Raw genomic sequence first — 17,919 nt, forward strand, 5'->3', positions numbered from 1 at the left:
TCAACGGAATGTAAGCATGTTGTTCCCTTCCGTCTCCGTCCAAGAAGGACCAGTCAATGACCGAGATATGTAGATGATCCCGTGCTGAACCCACCCAATTTTTGCCGTTCTCCCGAGCCGTCGAGTTCCGACAGCCCTACGTGCAGCTTAGTGGCACATGTGTCTCGATGTAAGACCGTACGTGATCTATGTAGTTTGTCTGTTAAGCAGTCACAGATGTCAAAGAACATGGACTTGGCGGAAACCGAAATGAAACGTCGCAATTCATGGACACGCCCATACAATCACCTGTTCTCAACATCTCAGCGTACAAAGGCGAAGCTGAGAACCTCGCGAGTCAAGTCCCTCGTCATTTACTAAACGTAACTTGGGTGAGAGACAACAAAACCTTCGATCGCACCTATATGGAGCTCTACGGAAAGTGCCAGAACACAGGAGTAGGTCGCCATTAAGCCTTGAGAATTTTGTCATATCATACTAAACACAACTTCAGGATTATAAATGGGGATTCTCGCTTTTGCAGCTCATCATCAGCCTCACACTCCTGCTCACATGGACGATAGGAATCTACATCATGTGGATCTACACACATCACACTATTGCGTCCAATAATGGCCACTTCGAAGAGGTCTCTGGAGAACACCGCGCAGTTCTCAAGTTGGCAGCAGCTATAAGATTTGAGCTCGATGTTGAGGATACTGATCTTCCACTGCTCAAGGAAGAGCAACTGAAAGAAAGGGTTGAAAAAGAGATACAGGGCGGTACCGTCTTCCATGCCTATCCTGACACCAGGCTGAAAACTCATAGTATTCGAAACGGCCTTAAAACTTGGTTCAAGAAGGACAAATGGTGGTTCTTGGCTATATTGTGTACGAGTCTTCTTTGCTCGACGGGATACTTTTTCTTTCCCGGTTTGTTCTTCTTCTGGCTTTGTGGAGTTTGGCTTGGCCAATTCTGGGCTTTCTGCTTAGGTACGACTTTAGGAAGTCGACTACTCATCATTCTGATTCACAGCCTTGTAGCTAGACTCACTGTAGCCGGTCTGGCAACATCGTACAGGTAGAGTCATGGTGCAAAATGTCGTCTTTACTACGCTATGCTCCGTAAAATGACTAGGTCGCAGTACGTGTACTGGCCCCTAGCCCACTATTTTACACTTCTGCCTGTATTGCCGTAGAACTCCATAACCCGTTGACTCTTAGAATACGCCAGACGCTCCGCTCGAAAGAAATACCACTCCATCTCAGTTCACCTGACCTTTGCTCTGTGCGGATGCAAGGCTTTGGTCAGTTGCATAGCGGGAACCGTCCTCCTCTTCCGAGTACAAAGTCTGATCGCCTTTGCCGCCCATCTCGACGAACTCGATGGGATTCCGCTCATCGGCAGGCCTTACCTCTGCAGCACCATGGGTCTTGCCGTTCATCTTCGTACCGTTCTCAACTCCATTCTTTGCGTAAACTTTGACGGGCTCTTGACCTTCGGCGGCGTTGATGACACGAGTGACCTTAACATCGTTAATGCTACTAAGCATAGTGCGCTCCCGTTGTATCTTGCGCTTGGAGAAATCGAGCTTGGATATGGCCCCAGTAAGACCATCTGTGCTGTCGGTGACGCTTATTCTGTCTTGCGTGGTCCACGGGTGCTGCAGGCATTCATCAATCGATATCCGTTTCTCAACATCGACTGTGAGCATTTTGTCGATGAGATCCAGCGCAGGGTCGCCAACGGAATCCCAGTACGGTGACGGATAGTCGAAGCGGCCCATTTTGATCTGTTGCGATAGTGTGTATGGGTTCTCCTCACTGTACAGCTCGTCTGAGAATGGAGGAAATCCACACAGGCAGATGTACAGTACGACGCCTAACGACCAAACGTCCACAGCTCTGGTGTAGCGGCGGTGGTTGGAGTTTTCCAGGATTTCGGGCGCAACGTCTGACTAACATTAGCATGCTTCCGTAGTTCGCAATAAAACAACATACACGATGGAGTTCCACACAGTGTGGTTGTGAAAGATTCTTCGCCGATGATTTTGGCAAGACCGAAATCAGCCAACTTGATCGACAGATCCTTATCTGTGAGCAAGATGTTCTCGGGCTTGATATCTCTGTGTACAATGTTGCGCTCATGCTGACATGTGTTAGCGTTGAACCAGAAGGGTATCTGCGGACTTACCAGGTACTTAACCGACTGGAACAATTGCACGAATACTTTGCGCGCCTCCGCCTCGGTCAACTTTTGTTTCATGACGATCCAGTTGAACAGTTCGCCTTCAGTGGCGAGCTCGAGCACTAGGTAGACGCCATCATCCTCATCAAATGTGTCCTTGAGACAGAGTAGCGCCGGATGGCTAACACTCATCAGCACGGCAATCTCTTGCTGCAGACCCTCGACCTTGGACTTCTCGCCAGGACCAGAACGCTTCTCAAACTTCTTTACCGCATACCGTACGCCTGTCGCTTTCTCTGCGCAGAGGTATACTGAAGCAAAGTGTCCCTTTCCTAGCTGCTCTTGCATAGTGTATTGTTGTCGGAATCGGTGGGTGTTGCGCTTCAACGGGTATCTGAATACATAGCGGGCTTGGTCCAAGATGGCAATCTCGTCACCTTCGCGCAATTCGCGTCGCTTATTTCGTCCAACGAAGATGTCGTTGACAAAGGTTCCGTTTCCAGACAGGTCTTCGAGTACAGCGACAACATCGCCACCCTTCTTCTCCGTAAAGAGCAGACAGTGACGGTTTGAGACGGTGGGTGAGCTGAGGACTCGATCTGTGACATGGTCAGACAAGCGCTCTTTCGCAGGGACTGTTACCGCGACTTACCGCACTCTCTGTGGCGACCGATGAGGTAGCCACCTGCTGGTACACCGCGCTCCTGCTTCTCCTTCTCGTATTTGTCCTCCTGTTGTTTGTACTCTTCTTTGGCTACCCGCTCTGTTCCTTCGGTCTGGCCGACGAGTGCCTGAGGAACGGGGCAGGCTTGTCGCCGGCGCAATACTAGCACGTCTTTGTCCCGGCCATCCATAGGCACCAGGTAGCCCCAGACCTCTTCTTCCTCCTCATCTTCTACGGCGTACGTCCGGCTGTCGGGCGGGTAGACGAACTGGGAGAAGGGCTGGGTGTCGGATGGGGGCGACGAGAGACCACCGCGTGCCTGGCTTGGCTTGCTAGGCGGGGGACTCTGTGTGCCTTCTTTATAGCCTTCCGAAGCGTCTCCGGTGGATTCCTTGTGGGTTACAGGCGAAGGCAACGGTCCCTGCTTAAGACGACCGTTGGGAGGCGGCGACAGGCGCGAGTGGCGAGTGCGCTTTGGTTCGGCTTCTTCGCCCTGCGAGTACTACAGCAATTGAAGCGTCAGCACCCGCTCCCAGTCACATACTTGGCAGTCCAACGGCTACCTACGCGGTTTCGCTTGAGCTGGCTTTTCTCAGTCTGGGCCGGCATCTTGACAACAAGGGCGAGTAGTGGAGTCGAGACGGAGACGGCGACGAAGACGGGTCAATGCTGGGGCGGGTATGACTGTCTAGATAGGCAGCATAGTGTTGCGAACGATGGAAACGAATAGTAAGGGCGGGCGAGTCTGGGCCGCTAAGCTGGACTGAGATTGAACGTCCGCAGGCCCTCGAGCCTTGGACGATGTTGCAGGCAGCCAAGCCCTGGAGCCGGGGAAGTCGCGTCGCACCCCTGCCGATTTGCGCGTGGCGAGCCTGCCGCCCTGTTGAATGGCCCGGAGTGACGCACCGGCTCACTTTGTCGACTTGCAACTCACCCTATGACATCTCCTCATTTACATTACTCAGCCCGAACAAAACCACGCACAAGCATGCTTTCAGGTTTTCCTCATCTCGATGCAATTGAGTTTGAGCAGGCCTGCGATGCGCTGCAGCGATGCTTTCAGCTGAGAGGTAGCGCGCAGCACGAGTGGCTTTCCGTGGAGAAGAGGCACCGAAATGGGTCCGTATATCTCAACATTACCACCCATCTGCCGCTCGGTGCAGATCGACCTGTGGTGCGTGATCGGGACGCTATTGAAGAGGAGGCAGTAGTAGACGACGACGAGGTGGGTGGTGCCAGGGCCCTGATCTGCCGATACGAGCTCAGTTCAGGTAGGAAGCTCTCCACGATGCCGTAGCACCCCAGCCAGTTGTAGACTACGATGTCGTCCTATCGGATGTCTATCGCGTGCCCGTCTTGTACATCAGCGTTCGTGACCCTCAGCACCGGTATCCGCCGACAATGACTACGTTGTACGAGCACTTGGTCCCGCCACAGTTCAAAGCTCAGACAGAGAATGTTGGTGTCATTGGAGGCATTACCATTACTGTGAGAAGTATCATCCCATGTGTTGGATTCAACTAAACATCGCAGGAGCACCCACTCACCAACAGACCCGTGTTCTTCATCCATCCATGTCAGACGGCTGATGTGATGGAGGCCAGTGTCGAGAGTGTGATAACAGCAGATGAGTATCTGACCATATGGATAGGGGCCATGGGAAAGACCGTTGGTCTGAATATGCCGCTACAACTAGCAATGCCAAACGATACTTGATATTGACATGCTTGATTTACACTTCGTGTCACAGTATAATACAACTACAACCGCATTCGTACACTTGCCTTCTCTAGCTCGCCAATGTTCCCCATACCCGCCAGGCTCCACTTCTCCGCCACGAAGCCCTCGTTGACTTGGTGTCGCAACATGCCGCTCTCGGCGTAGTACTCCATAATCGATCGGGCCTCTTTCTTAGTCAGTCCGCCGACATTAATAATGTCCAGCCCCTTGGAGTCGCTATGGAGATCTTTGAGAGCCTCCATGACGCGCAGGTCTGCGCTCTTGTAGGGGTTCCATTCTGGCAGTTTGTCTGCAGACTTCTGACGGGCTTCGGCTGCTTCGATGCAGTGGTCCATCGCTGGCGACGTAGGCGCGTTTGATCGTGATGTTGCGCCGAGCACCACGCCGCCGTTGGGTAGTTTCCTTTGGCCTGAAAGGTGATCGACGAAGTGGCGTATAAGAGTCAGGTCGTGGGCGTGAATAGGCTTTACTTCCGGAGACATGTACTCGGAGTGGCGCATGATATGCGAGAGACCATCGAGCGCAAGCAGAATTTGTGGACGACCGGGCAGAGATAGTTCATTCCACAACGCAACAAAGACTGGCCATGATGCCTCGGGGTTGGCCATACCAAGCGCCGCCAGTTCTTTCAGTGTAGCACCCGCAGGAAGCGGCAGAGGCAGTTCAGGCTGCGTGCTAAGTTTTGTGGCAGCAAGGAATGCTCCGTTCGACAGGAGGATTTGCTGGAGAAGATTTGCTGTGTACGTATCTTGAGTATATTGTGGCGGTTCTGAGTTGGGAAGAGGCGCATAGTCTGTATGCGCGTTGACGAGGGTCTGGGCTGAGAGTTGTCAGTGGCATGTCTCTGCCTCGAAGCCACAGTCCATACCTTCTGGGATGTTGATCACAAACCAGTCCCGTAGAAAACCCATGGTAAGGCCCTGGAGTACCAATGTGCTCTTCCCGCTCATTCTTTGACCGCACAGTATCCGTCTTATGGTCTTCTTGGAGCTCTCGGCCTCCTTGAACAGCCTCGCGAGTTCAATCGCCTCCTTCCTCATCAACACGGCTGGTCGGCGGAACAGACCCCATCCCTGGCTTGTTTTGAATGCCTCGACGGCTCGCAGCGCATCCACTACAGTCTCTTGCGGCAACCCCATGACCTTGCCCTCGTTCTGTTCGCTGAGGACATTGTCCTTGCTGAGGTCCCGCAGCGAAGATACTTCGAGTGCGTTGTCGTTGCTCAGAACGATGCGCTTCCGCTGGGCTTTTCGCTCTCCTTGGGCCGGCCGCTTGCCCGAGTCACCTCCTGATGCTCCTCTGCCCTTCTTCGTGTTCAGAGACTTGACACCCTTCTTGGGGGCGGCGGTCATGGCCTTCTTCTTGGGTCCAGTCACGGCATAGCGGGCGGACGACGTGGAAAAGCAGGCTATCTGGGGGCGTAGCACGCGCGGTGCAATGCATCCATGGGCGGCGGCATCGAGCGACAGCTGCGAGAAGCTCCGGAGACACGTGGAAGGCGGCATGACGGGTGGTTGAGGCTCTAGCCCTCCGCAATGGGCGAATTGGCGATGCTAGAGACGAATTCTGTGATGGTCGCAGCCTCGGGAGTCCGCCGCTCGTGCACGGACTCGAAATTTATTCTGAACTTTTGGCAGCAGGCGCGCAAAGTGAAATTCTACCAAAACCACTCGACCCTCGCAAAATGTCAGACACAGAAATGGACGGCGGCGTCGCGCTCGGTGGCACTTCGCCCACGCATTCCCAGCTCGCTGACGAAATCAACGGAGGCGCCATGGACGTCAAGTCCAACGGCGCACCTTCCGTCGCAGACTCGACCGTCTCCAGCCGACTGTACGTCGCATGCTTGCTTTGTCCTCTACCACACCGTTGCTGACTCAACAAAGACCCGTCACTGTGAACAAGCCCACGCCCTTCACCTTTGACCTCGGCAACCTGCTCGCAAACGACCCCAACCCTGTCCCCGCTGGCGCCGACGAAGCCACCCTCACTGCCACTGCCCGCGATGCCGCTCAAGCCCTCATCAACCAGCTCCTCTCGACCTGCGAAATCAAGTCAAACTCAGAGGGCGTCCACCTCGTCCTCCCCGCACCGACAACACCCCTCCCCCGCGAGAAGCCTATTCCCGAAGCCAAGGAACCCACCAAGTGGGACAAGTTTGCTGCGAAGAAGGGCATCAAGAACACGAAGCGCGACACCAAGCTGGCTTACGACGAGGCCACGGGCGACTGGGTACCCAAGTGGGGTTACAAGGGCAAGAACAAGGCGGGCGAGAACGACTGGCTGGTCGAGGTTGACGAGAAGAAGGAAGCCAAGACCGGTGAGGCTCACGACCAGAGGGCGGATAATCGGAAAGATCGGAAGGAGAGGATGCGGCGCAACGAGAGGAAGGAACGCGCGAACAGCGTCAAGTCTCGAAAGGTTGGTGCGTAAGCTGGAGCACTTGACCTTTACCTGAGAGAGGCCAATTCACAAAACGACATGCATTGGGCGGCGTTCATCTTACGGCATGTATTCGACTTATGGGCGCAGGGCTAAAAGCTTGCGAACTTGCACTTTATTGATTCTTTCCGAGGCTGCAACATCGTCTCCCAGATACCATGAGTAACCACGCCGTCGAATATACCATTTCTGCACTTTATCCAGCTACGCATTTACCAACCAAGTGGATCTGAGTTGGAATTTTGAAAGCTTACATCGACAGGCTAAGGTTCAGAAGCTTCGACAGTGTCTTGTCTATTGCGACACGCCTAGAGTCCATTCTACTCATTTGCCCAAGCCTCAACCCTACATTTTAGAGAGTATATAAGAAGTCCGGCCGCTGATCCCCCATCTCTTCAATCTCTTTTTCACTCTTACCCTCAATCCAGTGGTCCCTCGCTCCCTGCCTCCTTTTCTTATTCTCCCACGCAAGCAGAAATCGGGTTACAATACTTCCGCCGAGCAGCCACAGCGTCAGATATGCCAGAACCACACCATGTCCTAGGAAATAGCGTGGCTTATCCCTACTGCGGTAGATGTTCGACGAAACGACGCCATTGATGTTGCCCCAGCCTATCACAAAGCCAAGAGTGACGCCACGCTTGTACACGCCTTCGACGTTGTTGGCGGCCCAGGATATAGTATTCGCTATCGTTGCTAGTGGAGCATGTTAGAACCAAGCGATCCATGCTGCTAGATGAGTTCACTTACGATAGATACCCACAGCTCCCAGGAATGTACCCGCGTACTGAACATTCGGACTTGCAGATCCGAGCAACATGGCAAAGCCAACGATACCAAAGAGCGAAACTCCCATGTTGCAGTAACCCCTTTGTTGCGTGCGATCAGCAATATAGCCCACTACCACCGTCACCACAGCTGCAACTGCATACGGTGGCACGGAAAGCAGGTTTGCTGTCGTAGACTTATAGCCCAATCCGGCAATGATAGTGGGCAGGAAGAGACTGAAGGCATAGAGAGAACCGTCTGCGCCCATGTAGATAATGCTAAACATGAGCGTCTTCCAGTCCTTGACGGATTGCCAAAAGTACTTGGTCTGGAACTCTTCGTGCGCAGCTGAGGCCTGTTTATCGGCGCGTAGACGGCGGAGAACGCGCGCTCGGTCGTCAGGAGAGAGAAATGTGGCTTCAGCGGGGAAGTCGTGGACCATCCAGTAACTTGCTATTCCTACGAGGATGGTGGCGAGACCTTCAAGGATCTGGCGTTATTGTCAGCAACATGATCGGAGGTAAGAGGAAGCGTTCAGGGTGCACTTACGAAGATCCACGCCCAGCCTGGCTTTCCGCCTACGCCTCCCATCTGCGCAATCCCAGCGGCAAGTAGGCCACCGAAACTACCAGCTAGAGCGGCAGCCGAGAAGAAGATCGCAGCTCGGATGCCGAACTCGGAACGTTTGTACCAGCAACTCAGGTAGTAGTTTACTCCAGGAAATAGTCCTGCCTCAGCACATCCCAGCCACCACCGCTACGCATCGTCAGCCAAATAACCCTTGATACCGGATCACCAACCGCAAAAGACTCACCGCAGTCATGAGACCAGCATAATTATGCACCAACCCCATACACGTCATGCAAATACCCCACCAGATCATAATAAGTGGTAAGAAAATACTCGGTCTTAACTTCTTCAACAGCACATTGGTCAGCGGCTCAAAGACTGAGTAGCTGACGAAGAAGATGGTTAGACTGGCATTGTACTGGCCGTCGGTCATGTTGAGGTCTTCTTGTAAGCCATCGACTTTGGCGTTGCCGATGTTTGTGCGATCTAGGAAGGAGATCAAGTAGAGGAAGGAGAGCCATGGAATTAGTCGGAAGTCGAGTTTGCGGAGGAGGGCTTTGTCCTGGTGGGTGAGGTTTTAGTATGTATATGGCAAGGAGCTGAGATGTGGCTTACATGCGCAGCGCGTTCCTCTTCGCTGAGTCCAGCGTCGGGATCAGGTAGGTTCTCGATTGTGTGTACATGTTTTGCCGTTTCAACATGCTCCTCGCCGATAGTCTTCTCTTCCTCGCTCGACCTATCGATCGGCCGCTCTACTCCAGAGGCCATGTTGTCGACGTAGAGACAGGGCGTGAGCTAGTAGCTGGGCAAGATGTCAAGCCTCAAACAAGCCTCTTAGTGAATGTCAGTGCCCAGAGCGTTTAGGGAAAAAAAGGGTTCGCGCAGAAACGTCAAGCAACAAATCGCGGTCCGAAAGAATCACAAGTCAGCAATCTCAACCATGGAACTGGGAACTTGCTTGTCCGGAATTACCCCTCGATCAGCGAGCGAGACGCTGTCCCTTAAGAACGTTACCGACTGTCGAACCACTGGAGAAAGCGGCTGGGGTATCATCAGCCCGAGGCTATTGAGCCGCCTATCATCTAGTCCACTCATGATGATCTTGTTCCGATGACGGCAGGGACTGGTGTGCTTTACTCCAGGACCCAATCCCCACCATCCACTCCCTAGCGCTTGCCGATCCCTGGCTTCACCACCAGAGAAACTTCTCCCGCGGAGAGTCGGGGTTCAGAAGTAGGAGCGAAGTGCCGTTTCTCTAAATACCTGACTGTTTGTATGATGCTGCCGAAGCTTTGTTTCTATATTGTCAGCATGTACTTGTGTTCTTGTATTTGATCATTTTCAAAGCAGTGATGTGCTGTGGTTGTGACGAAGAGGCTCGTGTCGCATGTGGCCCACTATTCACCCCCCCCGCTAATGGCTGTCTAGAAGATACGATACAGCGTCGACAGAACGTATTTGATGCCGCCTCATCCTTTGAAGCAAACGATGTGCACGTTCGTTTCAGATCTCAACGGCGCAGCAATATCGATGCCGAGCATTGAGGCGTCGCATGCCGAGCACTCAAGCGTGAAGGGCGTTGCAACGTGTGCGGGGGTCAAGATGCGGGGGACGGCTAAGCTTCCACATAAGCATGCGCTTGTGACGTTGCTTGCTTAGACATCATCAAGTGCTTATCTGCTAGCAATACGGATATAATCGTGCGGAATTAAGCACTTCTCGACCCTGTAAGTCGAAAAATGTACAGCTTCTTCATCCTTCTGACGGGAGAGTGTCATTAGATCCCAGGAAGGAAAGGCGCGGATGATGCGCTGAATTAAGGCTCAATACCTGTCCATTTGGTGCTTCCTGCCGGACTTCCCTACTACGGTAGTACCGAAATCGCTAAATGCTTCAGCATGGAGCCACCATGATAGTATCCACACACCGTCTCGTGACCAACAATGTGGATATACCGTAAATTGTTCATCATCGTTGTCCAAGGCACGTGCCCGCGTTATCATCCGGTCTGTGTATAGCCGCGATTTCAGGAGCCTGTTTCTCATAAGTATCTTGAGCCAGCGCTCCACTCGATGCAGGCCCGCTCTGGTCGACTTTAGCCTCCACATACTCATTCCCTTCTTTCCTTTCAGGTATGAGGCCGAATAGCCCAGATCGCTTTCTGACGATGGCTAAAATGACCGCGACGAGAACATTTAGTCCTGTGAAGGCCAGCATGACTTGGAACTGCCTATTGTCTGATGCGGTGGTGCTAATCAGCATGTACATCTCGTATAGCTTTGTCTGTATGGAATTAACTTACAGCTGTCACCAAAGACAACACCAACACGATCCCTCACAACGTCCGGTAACTCCGCAATTAACGACGTCGAACTTTGCATCTCCCTGATTTCCCCGCGACTCAAAAAATCGGACAACCCTGTGATCAAGTGCTCGCGATGGATCGCAGAGCAGATGGCGACGGCGACACATCCCCCAAGCGTCCGCACCATGTTGAGTACTCCGGTACCGACAGCGATGTCCTTTTCTGGAATTGAGGTAGCGACGAGCACGAAATATGGCGGACTTGCGAGACCCAAAGCAAGGCCAGTAACGATTTCGTAACCGTACAGTCCAGGCCATAGGTGGGAATACGTCGGCAAACTACTAAGAAGTCCAATACCGACACAAACGATCGCTGTCGAGCAAATTAAAACAATCTCAACTGGTGCCTTCTTTACTGCTAGTCCTGACGCCATAGCACCGATCGGAGTCACAACGGTAGCAGGAAGTAGAAGGATGCCGGCACGCTCTGCGCTTGTAAAATTCACTCCCTGAAAACGTTGTGGCAGCTGAACGAAGACAACGTAGAAGGCGAATCCTAAGAGGAACTGGCTTCTGTTCTGTTATCAGCGGAGCTCGAACAGAGTATTCCAGACTTACGACAGAGTCAACGCCATGGGTGCATTTCGAAGAAATTGCACAGGGAAGATGGGGGCTTTCTGCGTTCTGGACGATATCCAAGACTCATACAACCCAAAGAGTACCAGGAGAGCGATTCCAGCTACCAGTGGTCCGATGATAACACCACTGCCCCAGGCATGCGACACACCGGCTTCCTGAAGGGCGTAGATGAGAGGTATAGGCCAGCAGACAGACAAGATGCCACCATAGATGTCCAGATGGCGTATGCGTTGCAGATTCGTCCTACCGTCGTCGAATGCAGGCATCGAGAAGAACAACATTGCCATTGCGACACCGATGATGGGGCCACTAATGCTAGTCAGCTCCTACAGCTCAATAGCCGGCACCTTGCATACTTCATGAAGAATATCCATCTCCAAGTTGTTCGATCAGCGATGATTCCACCGAGTAGAGGCCCTAGTAGGTTTGCCAAAGCGAATACTGAGCTTACGATCCCAGAGTAGAAGCCAATCTTCTCAGGTACAATCATCTTCATGATCGCGACGAATGTCAAGCTGTAAAGGCCAGATCCTCCAATGCCTTGGAAAGCGCGGAAGACGATTAGTTGAGCCATTGTCTGCGCTCCACCACAAGCCATGGAAAATACCAGGAAGATCGACGCGCAAAGTAAGAGGAGACTCTTGAGGCCCCAAATGTCGCTCAGCTTTGCTGTGATCATCAAGAACGCTGCACCATTAGTCTAGTGACTAGACTCCCAAGAGAATGAGTCTTACAGTTATATGTAAGTAGAAACGCGGTTATCAGCCATGCTGCCTGCTCAAGAGCACCGAAATCGCTCGAAATTTTGATAAGCGCGGTCGTGACGATGGTAGTGTCTAAGGCAGATAAGAAGAGACAAAGCCACAGTCCAGCAATAATGACGTGTAATCGATGTGAGCTGATATTCGGTACGATTGGCACAGCGGAGGGTGCCATATCGTCCGTAACCCGGCTACTGTCGTTACCAACCATGATGTTGTCGAGGTTGAGACACTTGTCCGTCCTCCGTCTTACTGTAAATCACCAGCCACGTTCGGGGCGTAATCACATGTGCGAAGGATGAAGCCCCTGCAGCAGATACAGGGCTCGCACGGATTGAGGACAGCTGTAGAAGGCTGCATCCGTCCCAATGGAACGCATGCTTCTAGGCCGCAGCGGGGTAAGTACTGCAGGCTCGAGAGCTGCTGCATTGCGATGCGCCAAACTGCAGAAGGTCCGCATGCCTTTGACAAGTAGGACGCCGTGTCCCTATGCTGCGGTCCTTGCGCGTCCAAAGCGCGTTCGCTTGGGTAACGCGTGGAGGAGAAGCCGCTCTTCCGAGTTTTCTCTTTTCACTACGGCACCTTCAATGATCTCTGCATCGCTTTCCATCTCGCAACTGTATGTTCAACCGAAAAGCATGGGAACTGGTTCTGGGTGAGTATAGTAATCTTGGGAATGTACAAACACATGCATGCAGGCATCGATGCGGCTCATAGCCACTGGAAGCCGTGACGAGCGGACGCGAGAGCTGGGAACCCCCTATTTCCTTATACCCCCTTAAATCGACCTCAGCGATTTTCTTTAGTCGAAGCGCTTTCTTTTGAACGCAAAGTGCAGGTAATGACTGTTGGTTGGTGTTCGTGGTTTCAAGCCCGCCACGCGAAACTCGCGCGCGCCTGCAGCTGTGACGTCAAACGCCGACGGGACGCGACTTCCATCCTAGTAGTACCGCGCTCTCACTTCCTCAGGTGCATTGCCCGCGTCCGCATCTCCAACAACAGTCCGCTATCCTACTCGTGTAGGGCAAAAGATGCTACTTTCATTCTCTTCTACTTTCCTTTATCGCAATGGCTTCAATCTCGTTTGAGGCTGCTCTCAAGCTGCCCGACAACGACGCGTCCAATTTACGTCTCTACAAACTCGTCTCTGCACGCGACTTCAGCAGCTCGAGTCTTTCTTCAGTCGCGCAGGACTATCTGAGTAGTTTCTGCGATCCTGGTCTTTCTATAATCCGGCGGCGATGGATCGGCATCGCGCTCGCAGGCATGCTGGAAATGCCGGCGGTGGCCACACACATCGGGGCATCGACTAAGCGTCTACGCAATCTGGGAGCCATCATCCTAAGCGGAACTGAACAGGAGCAGATCAAAATTATTGCTGGTATTATCATGCGGCAGGGACTGGAACAAGGAATCGAGTATAGCAGGTTCTGGTCCGCGGAAAAGGTCAGACACAGCGCGCCGAATTTTCCGCTCGAGGCCGATGCGGAATGGATGCAGAAGTTCCAGGGCTTTCTCGACATTCTGAGCGACCTGGCACTCGCGAGACCAACCAGTGAGCCCTCTGTCATGTATCTAGTCTCACTATTCGCCACAGATGGTTTCAAATGGCGGGAGTCAAGCGCCACGTTTCCTATCGCGCTCATTGAGGCTGGAGTGCTGACCATCATCGCGCCCGATGAGCACCTGAAAGACTGCCAGTTTGTAGACATACCAGTCGAGAACATACTGAACACGCGATCAGAACCGTCGAAACTACACAACTCACAGGCTCAGCGTACAGAGCACGAACCATGGGATCTCGTCATGACACTCACATCTGAACCCTGGAGCTACCGTCTTAACTCCACGCAACGCATTGCGACTGATTTATCGCTAATGTTCAAGCATTCCGGCGATGCAGTAGAGTGGGAGAATTGCATCAAAGCCCATCAGAAGGAACGTGAACCTCGTTCGAGAGTGTCTCGAAACTTGCCTATCGATGCGAGCTCGCCTTCGCTCCGACAGTCAAACGCAAGAAGATCGCTTCGAAGTGGCTCCCAGACGCTTCGGACAGAGCGCGTCACTTCCAAGAAACGTACGGCAGACAGTAGCGATGCGACAGCTCTGCAACTCCAGTCACAGCATCCATCGTCGACATCGAAACGCACGTACGGCAAGGGAAAGCTACCCCGTGTGTCTCAGGCTACCAAACAGAACATTTTCAAAAAGCTCAACTCGGAAGACGAAGCTTTTGATATGCTTATAGAAAGCAAAAGGGATGCCCACACTACTTCTTCGGACACATCGGGTGTTGCTTCATCTCCCCAAAGGAAATCACGAAGCTCAAAGGCTGCCTCGGACAAGGAACCAGCCAAGACTAAGACTAAGGCACGTACGTTGCATGATAGGAATGAAGCAGACGACGATGAAGATTTTATACCAAGTCAGACGAGGCCAAAAAAGAGGACAAACCCCAAACGCAAAGCAACACAAGATCCCATGGCCGATGAAAACCCGAGAAAGAGATCCCGTAAAGAGCCGAACAAAGGCAGGAACTCGACTGCGACTGGTGCAAAACAACAGGCGAAAACTCTTCCGCTCGCGAAACCATCGAAACCCCCATCATCCGTCCCTTCGTCACGACACACCTTGATCGGAGGACTTCTGGGTCTCCGAAGACCTGCCAAGATCTCCGAGAGCCCATTCAAGAAGCCAACATTACCGGCAAGAGTCGCTCAAACACCGTCAACTCCTACCAAGCCGATCAGAAAGCCTGTAGGAGTACCGGTGCGGCCACAAACCCCTGTGGAAGCAAGGAGATGTTCTGGAGATGATACTTTGCACTACATGGCATCGTCACCGCCTGTGACTGAAGAGGCCGAAGAAGATGATGAGTGGCATCATACGATTGTTACCGAAGCCGCAATGCTCTCCAGCAACAGCAAACCTACCCCCGCGTCGCCAAATGCAGAATCAACCGCGATTTCTGGTCACGCTGATTGTGATGACATAGCTTCAGAGAAGAAGACCGGAGATTGGCAGACCGCGAAAAGCGACCCCTTCGGCCGACGATCCGCTGGCAAGAAGGCCACATCGTTCATACGCCGACTGACTGGAGAACATTCATTGAATGAGGACACAGCCCCTGAGATTGACGTTTCGAACCAACGGCCTTTGCTAGTCGCCGGTTCTAGCGCCACTGAAGCCTTACCTTCAGTTGCAGCAAGTCGACCATTCCTACAAAAGACGCTTTCGGGAAGGAAAGAGGCGGCTCTTACGGAAGGAGATAGCAACAAGGCGCACCCAAATCCCAAGGTTGCGAGCCCTTATACGGACACTGGACATCATCCGACACAAGAGTCGAGAGACCAAGGAGGAGTGCAACAAGAAGACCATACAAAGAAAAACATCGAGCATGCTGGCACACAATCAAAGCCCACAGCGCTATCCAAAGAGAAGACAACGACGCCAAGGATACCCGAAGAGGCGACAGGAACCGAAACGACTGTACCCGCCTTGCTTCTCAACCAGCAGTTCACCGACACTATTCAGCCAATTGTTCAGGTCGGTCAAGAAGCCACTGGAAGTACAAGGAACTTACTCGAAGAGACTCAGAAGACCACGGACCAACCGCAACAACTCAACGAAGGGATCCAGCAATTGAACGATGAAGGACATACCGAGCAGGCATATCACGAGGACGATACTCTCATCGGTGGCGGTGAAGACAATCAGGAAGCTGACAATGACTTCTTCGACGCGTCGCCAATACACCTCCAATCCTCCCCGCCACACCTAGGCTCTTCTAGTAGCCATAGCTCAACCTCTGCCGTACGCGAGCCATTAACGGACCCACCTCTCCCAACTTCGCAAGCAGAAGAGATGGAGTGGGAAGCGAGTCTGCAGCCACACCAGCGCGATCTTCATGAACTGATGATACGAACTTCCAAGCGTGTTATGCGACACATTGTCGACAACGAGGCTAGTTTAGACGACATCGCTGAGATGTACGCGCAGGATGGCGAGCATGTACTGAGCACTCTGATTAAGCGACACGATACTGACTACGAGGACGTCTTCCAGGGTATGGAGAGCACAAAGGGAAAACTTCGGAAAGAGCTTCAGCGCGCCGCCAAGCAGATGGCGCAGGATAGAGAAAGGGTTGATGCAATTGCTTGATACTCATGGAATTCACGATGTAATCTTACGGAAGCGGCCAACGTTTAATGGAGGGACGTACCATGCAGGACATGAAAATGTATGATATTAGAGAAGCCTTTTCACGAGCAGTACGAACATAACACAGCATAGCACAAGATTTTAATGAATATGCATTAGCAGTTACCAGCACCACATATGCATACTCTATGTCACTCCACGCATCAGTCAAGGGTTCCCTCAGCCAGTACAAGACGCGCCATCATGCGTCGAACTCTCACGGGAAATGTGCTGTGAACTCTGTTCTTTACTCTTCCCCGTCTCAACAATATGTCTCATAGAGATGCCACCCCACGGCAGACCCGATAACACCTTTCTTGCATCAATATTCTCTGGTTCAGGCGATGCATAGGCGCTTCCAGCTTGTCGCTGATTCTCAACGTCTCGGTCCGTCTCCTCTTTCTGCTCTTTTACTTTGTCGCCTGGTTCATGTTAGTGTAGATCGGATAGCATTGCACTTGGTGCTACGAACGGAATCTTCTTTGGGCGAGTTTGTTTTGTATCTTGCGTCTTTCGTTGGGGTCTTTGATGTCGGACCAGGAATTGGGTCCGGCTTCTGGAGAATTGTCGCTAGGTGCGACGGATTCGCTTTTTGAGGCGGGCTGGTTGGAGCTGGTTTGTTGGGCTTGGGACATGCTTCCAGTGATGGAGTCGCGGTAGGATCGGGGAGTCTGGTGAGGTGATCTTTGTTAAGGCGATGCCTTCTCAAGATGATCCTGGAGCTGTAGAGACAGTGTTGATGGGACCTTTGCTTTGGGTTGGTCGTAACTCGCAGCTTTTACATGTGGTCAAGACATATGTCTTATGGAGGGTAGTGGGCCGACTGGAGACGTGCTTGCTGTTGGGAAGTAGCGTATGGATGTAGAAGTGTACTGATGTAATAAGGTATTAATCTGATATGCGGACCCATAGCAAATGTTTCTACTGTTACGTGATCTTGAAGGATCCATCTCTCAGCCGCAAGGCGTAATGCTCGACGAAGGAGCCCGTTAACGATCCACGGCACCAGCATGCTGAAGCCAAGCCGATGGGAACTTGGTGGCCTCGAAGCAGTGGAGTCTTTCATTAAGATGATGACGCTGATATGAAGAATTCGTGTGCAAAAGGGCACGGCTGAGGTTTCGAAAAGCACCGAAGAGGGTCGCTCATGGTGTTCGGTGAGTAGCTGCGCAAAGCTAACCCGTTTTGACGCTTGTGGTCTGGTATTTTCTCAGCCCGCCAGTTCTTTGGAGCTTTGAATATTCAATGAGTGTGCAAGAATTTCTAGATAGAAACTTACAGGAGCAAGAAACTTCAATTACTTTTAGGCTTACTCGTCAGCACGCTGTAGCAAATGCTATTAATGACTGCCATTCGTCTACCCGTACATGGTATTACGCAATTTCCAGGTGAGGTTAGGATCCATTATATCCAGGACCTGTATACCTCGCAGCGGGCGCGGGATGACCGAGCCGTTGTAGCCTTGTCGTTGGGCTGAGGTATCAACAACGCTCTGTCGGATGGGCTTGCACCAATAGCGCATGTACTAGTAGGCTACCTTCTTGACACTACCCTCCAGCTCTTGATCCAGAGGCTCACCGGTAATCCTTTTCGCGGGGACGGCCAATGAGATAAGAGCGTTGTTGACCGTACTGTATGGGCCAGCTTGATATACGAGATGTGCCT

At 52.4% G+C, this 17,919-nt stretch overlaps 6 protein-coding genes across 6 annotated transcripts; 2 read left to right on the forward strand and 4 right to left on the reverse strand.

The window, feature by feature from the left end:
* Window positions 1-1,243: 1,243 nt before the first annotated feature.
* Window positions 1,244-3,439, reverse strand: J4E93_007479 (uncharacterized protein; the record flags this gene model as incomplete). The annotated part of the gene is made up of 5 exons (XM_049345386.1): window positions 1,244-1,932; window positions 1,980-2,127; window positions 2,173-2,765; window positions 2,819-3,332; window positions 3,398-3,439. 5 exons carry the CDS (start codon window positions 3,437-3,439, stop codon window positions 1,244-1,246), a joined length of 1,986 nt encoding a protein of 661 aa, XP_049197616.1.
* Window positions 3,440-4,590: 1,151 nt separating this feature from the next.
* J4E93_007480 (uncharacterized protein) lies at window positions 4,591-6,075 on the reverse strand (the record flags this gene model as incomplete). Its single annotated transcript, XM_049345387.1, has 2 exons — window positions 4,591-5,390; window positions 5,439-6,075. 2 exons carry the CDS (start codon window positions 6,073-6,075, stop codon window positions 4,591-4,593), a joined length of 1,437 nt encoding a protein of 478 aa, XP_049197617.1.
* A 194-nt stretch (window positions 6,076-6,269) lies between these two features.
* On the forward strand, window positions 6,270-7,003 carry J4E93_007481 (uncharacterized protein; the record flags this gene model as incomplete). Its single annotated transcript, XM_049345388.1, has 2 exons — window positions 6,270-6,403; window positions 6,457-7,003. The coding sequence occupies 2 exons, from the start codon at window positions 6,270-6,272 to the stop codon at window positions 7,001-7,003; spliced, it is 681 nt and encodes a 226-aa protein (XP_049197618.1).
* Window positions 7,004-7,364: 361 nt separating this feature from the next.
* J4E93_007482 (uncharacterized protein) lies at window positions 7,365-9,118 on the reverse strand (the record flags this gene model as incomplete). The annotated part of the gene is made up of 5 exons (XM_049345389.1): window positions 7,365-7,708; window positions 7,763-8,270; window positions 8,330-8,536; window positions 8,595-8,912; window positions 8,966-9,118. 5 exons carry the CDS (start codon window positions 9,116-9,118, stop codon window positions 7,365-7,367), a joined length of 1,530 nt encoding a protein of 509 aa, XP_049197619.1.
* Window positions 9,119-10,318: 1,200 nt separating this feature from the next.
* Window positions 10,319-12,265, reverse strand: J4E93_007483 (uncharacterized protein; the record flags this gene model as incomplete). Its single annotated transcript, XM_049345390.1, has 5 exons — window positions 10,319-10,587; window positions 10,653-11,227; window positions 11,273-11,602; window positions 11,650-11,980; window positions 12,028-12,265. 5 exons carry the CDS (start codon window positions 12,263-12,265, stop codon window positions 10,319-10,321), a joined length of 1,743 nt encoding a protein of 580 aa, XP_049197620.1.
* Window positions 12,266-13,122: 857 nt separating this feature from the next.
* J4E93_007484 (uncharacterized protein) lies at window positions 13,123-16,215 on the forward strand (the record flags this gene model as incomplete). Its single annotated transcript, XM_049345391.1, has 1 exon — window positions 13,123-16,215. One exon carries the CDS (start codon window positions 13,123-13,125, stop codon window positions 16,213-16,215), a length of 3,093 nt encoding a protein of 1,030 aa, XP_049197621.1.
* Between the last annotated feature and the right edge of the window lie 1,704 nt (window positions 16,216-17,919).

This window comes from Alternaria ventricosa (assembly GCF_023758065.1).
Source record: "Alternaria ventricosa strain BMP 2768 chromosome Unknown scaffold_13, whole genome shotgun sequence".
Lineage (NCBI taxonomy): Eukaryota > Fungi > Ascomycota > Dothideomycetes > Pleosporales > Pleosporaceae > Alternaria > Alternaria ventricosa.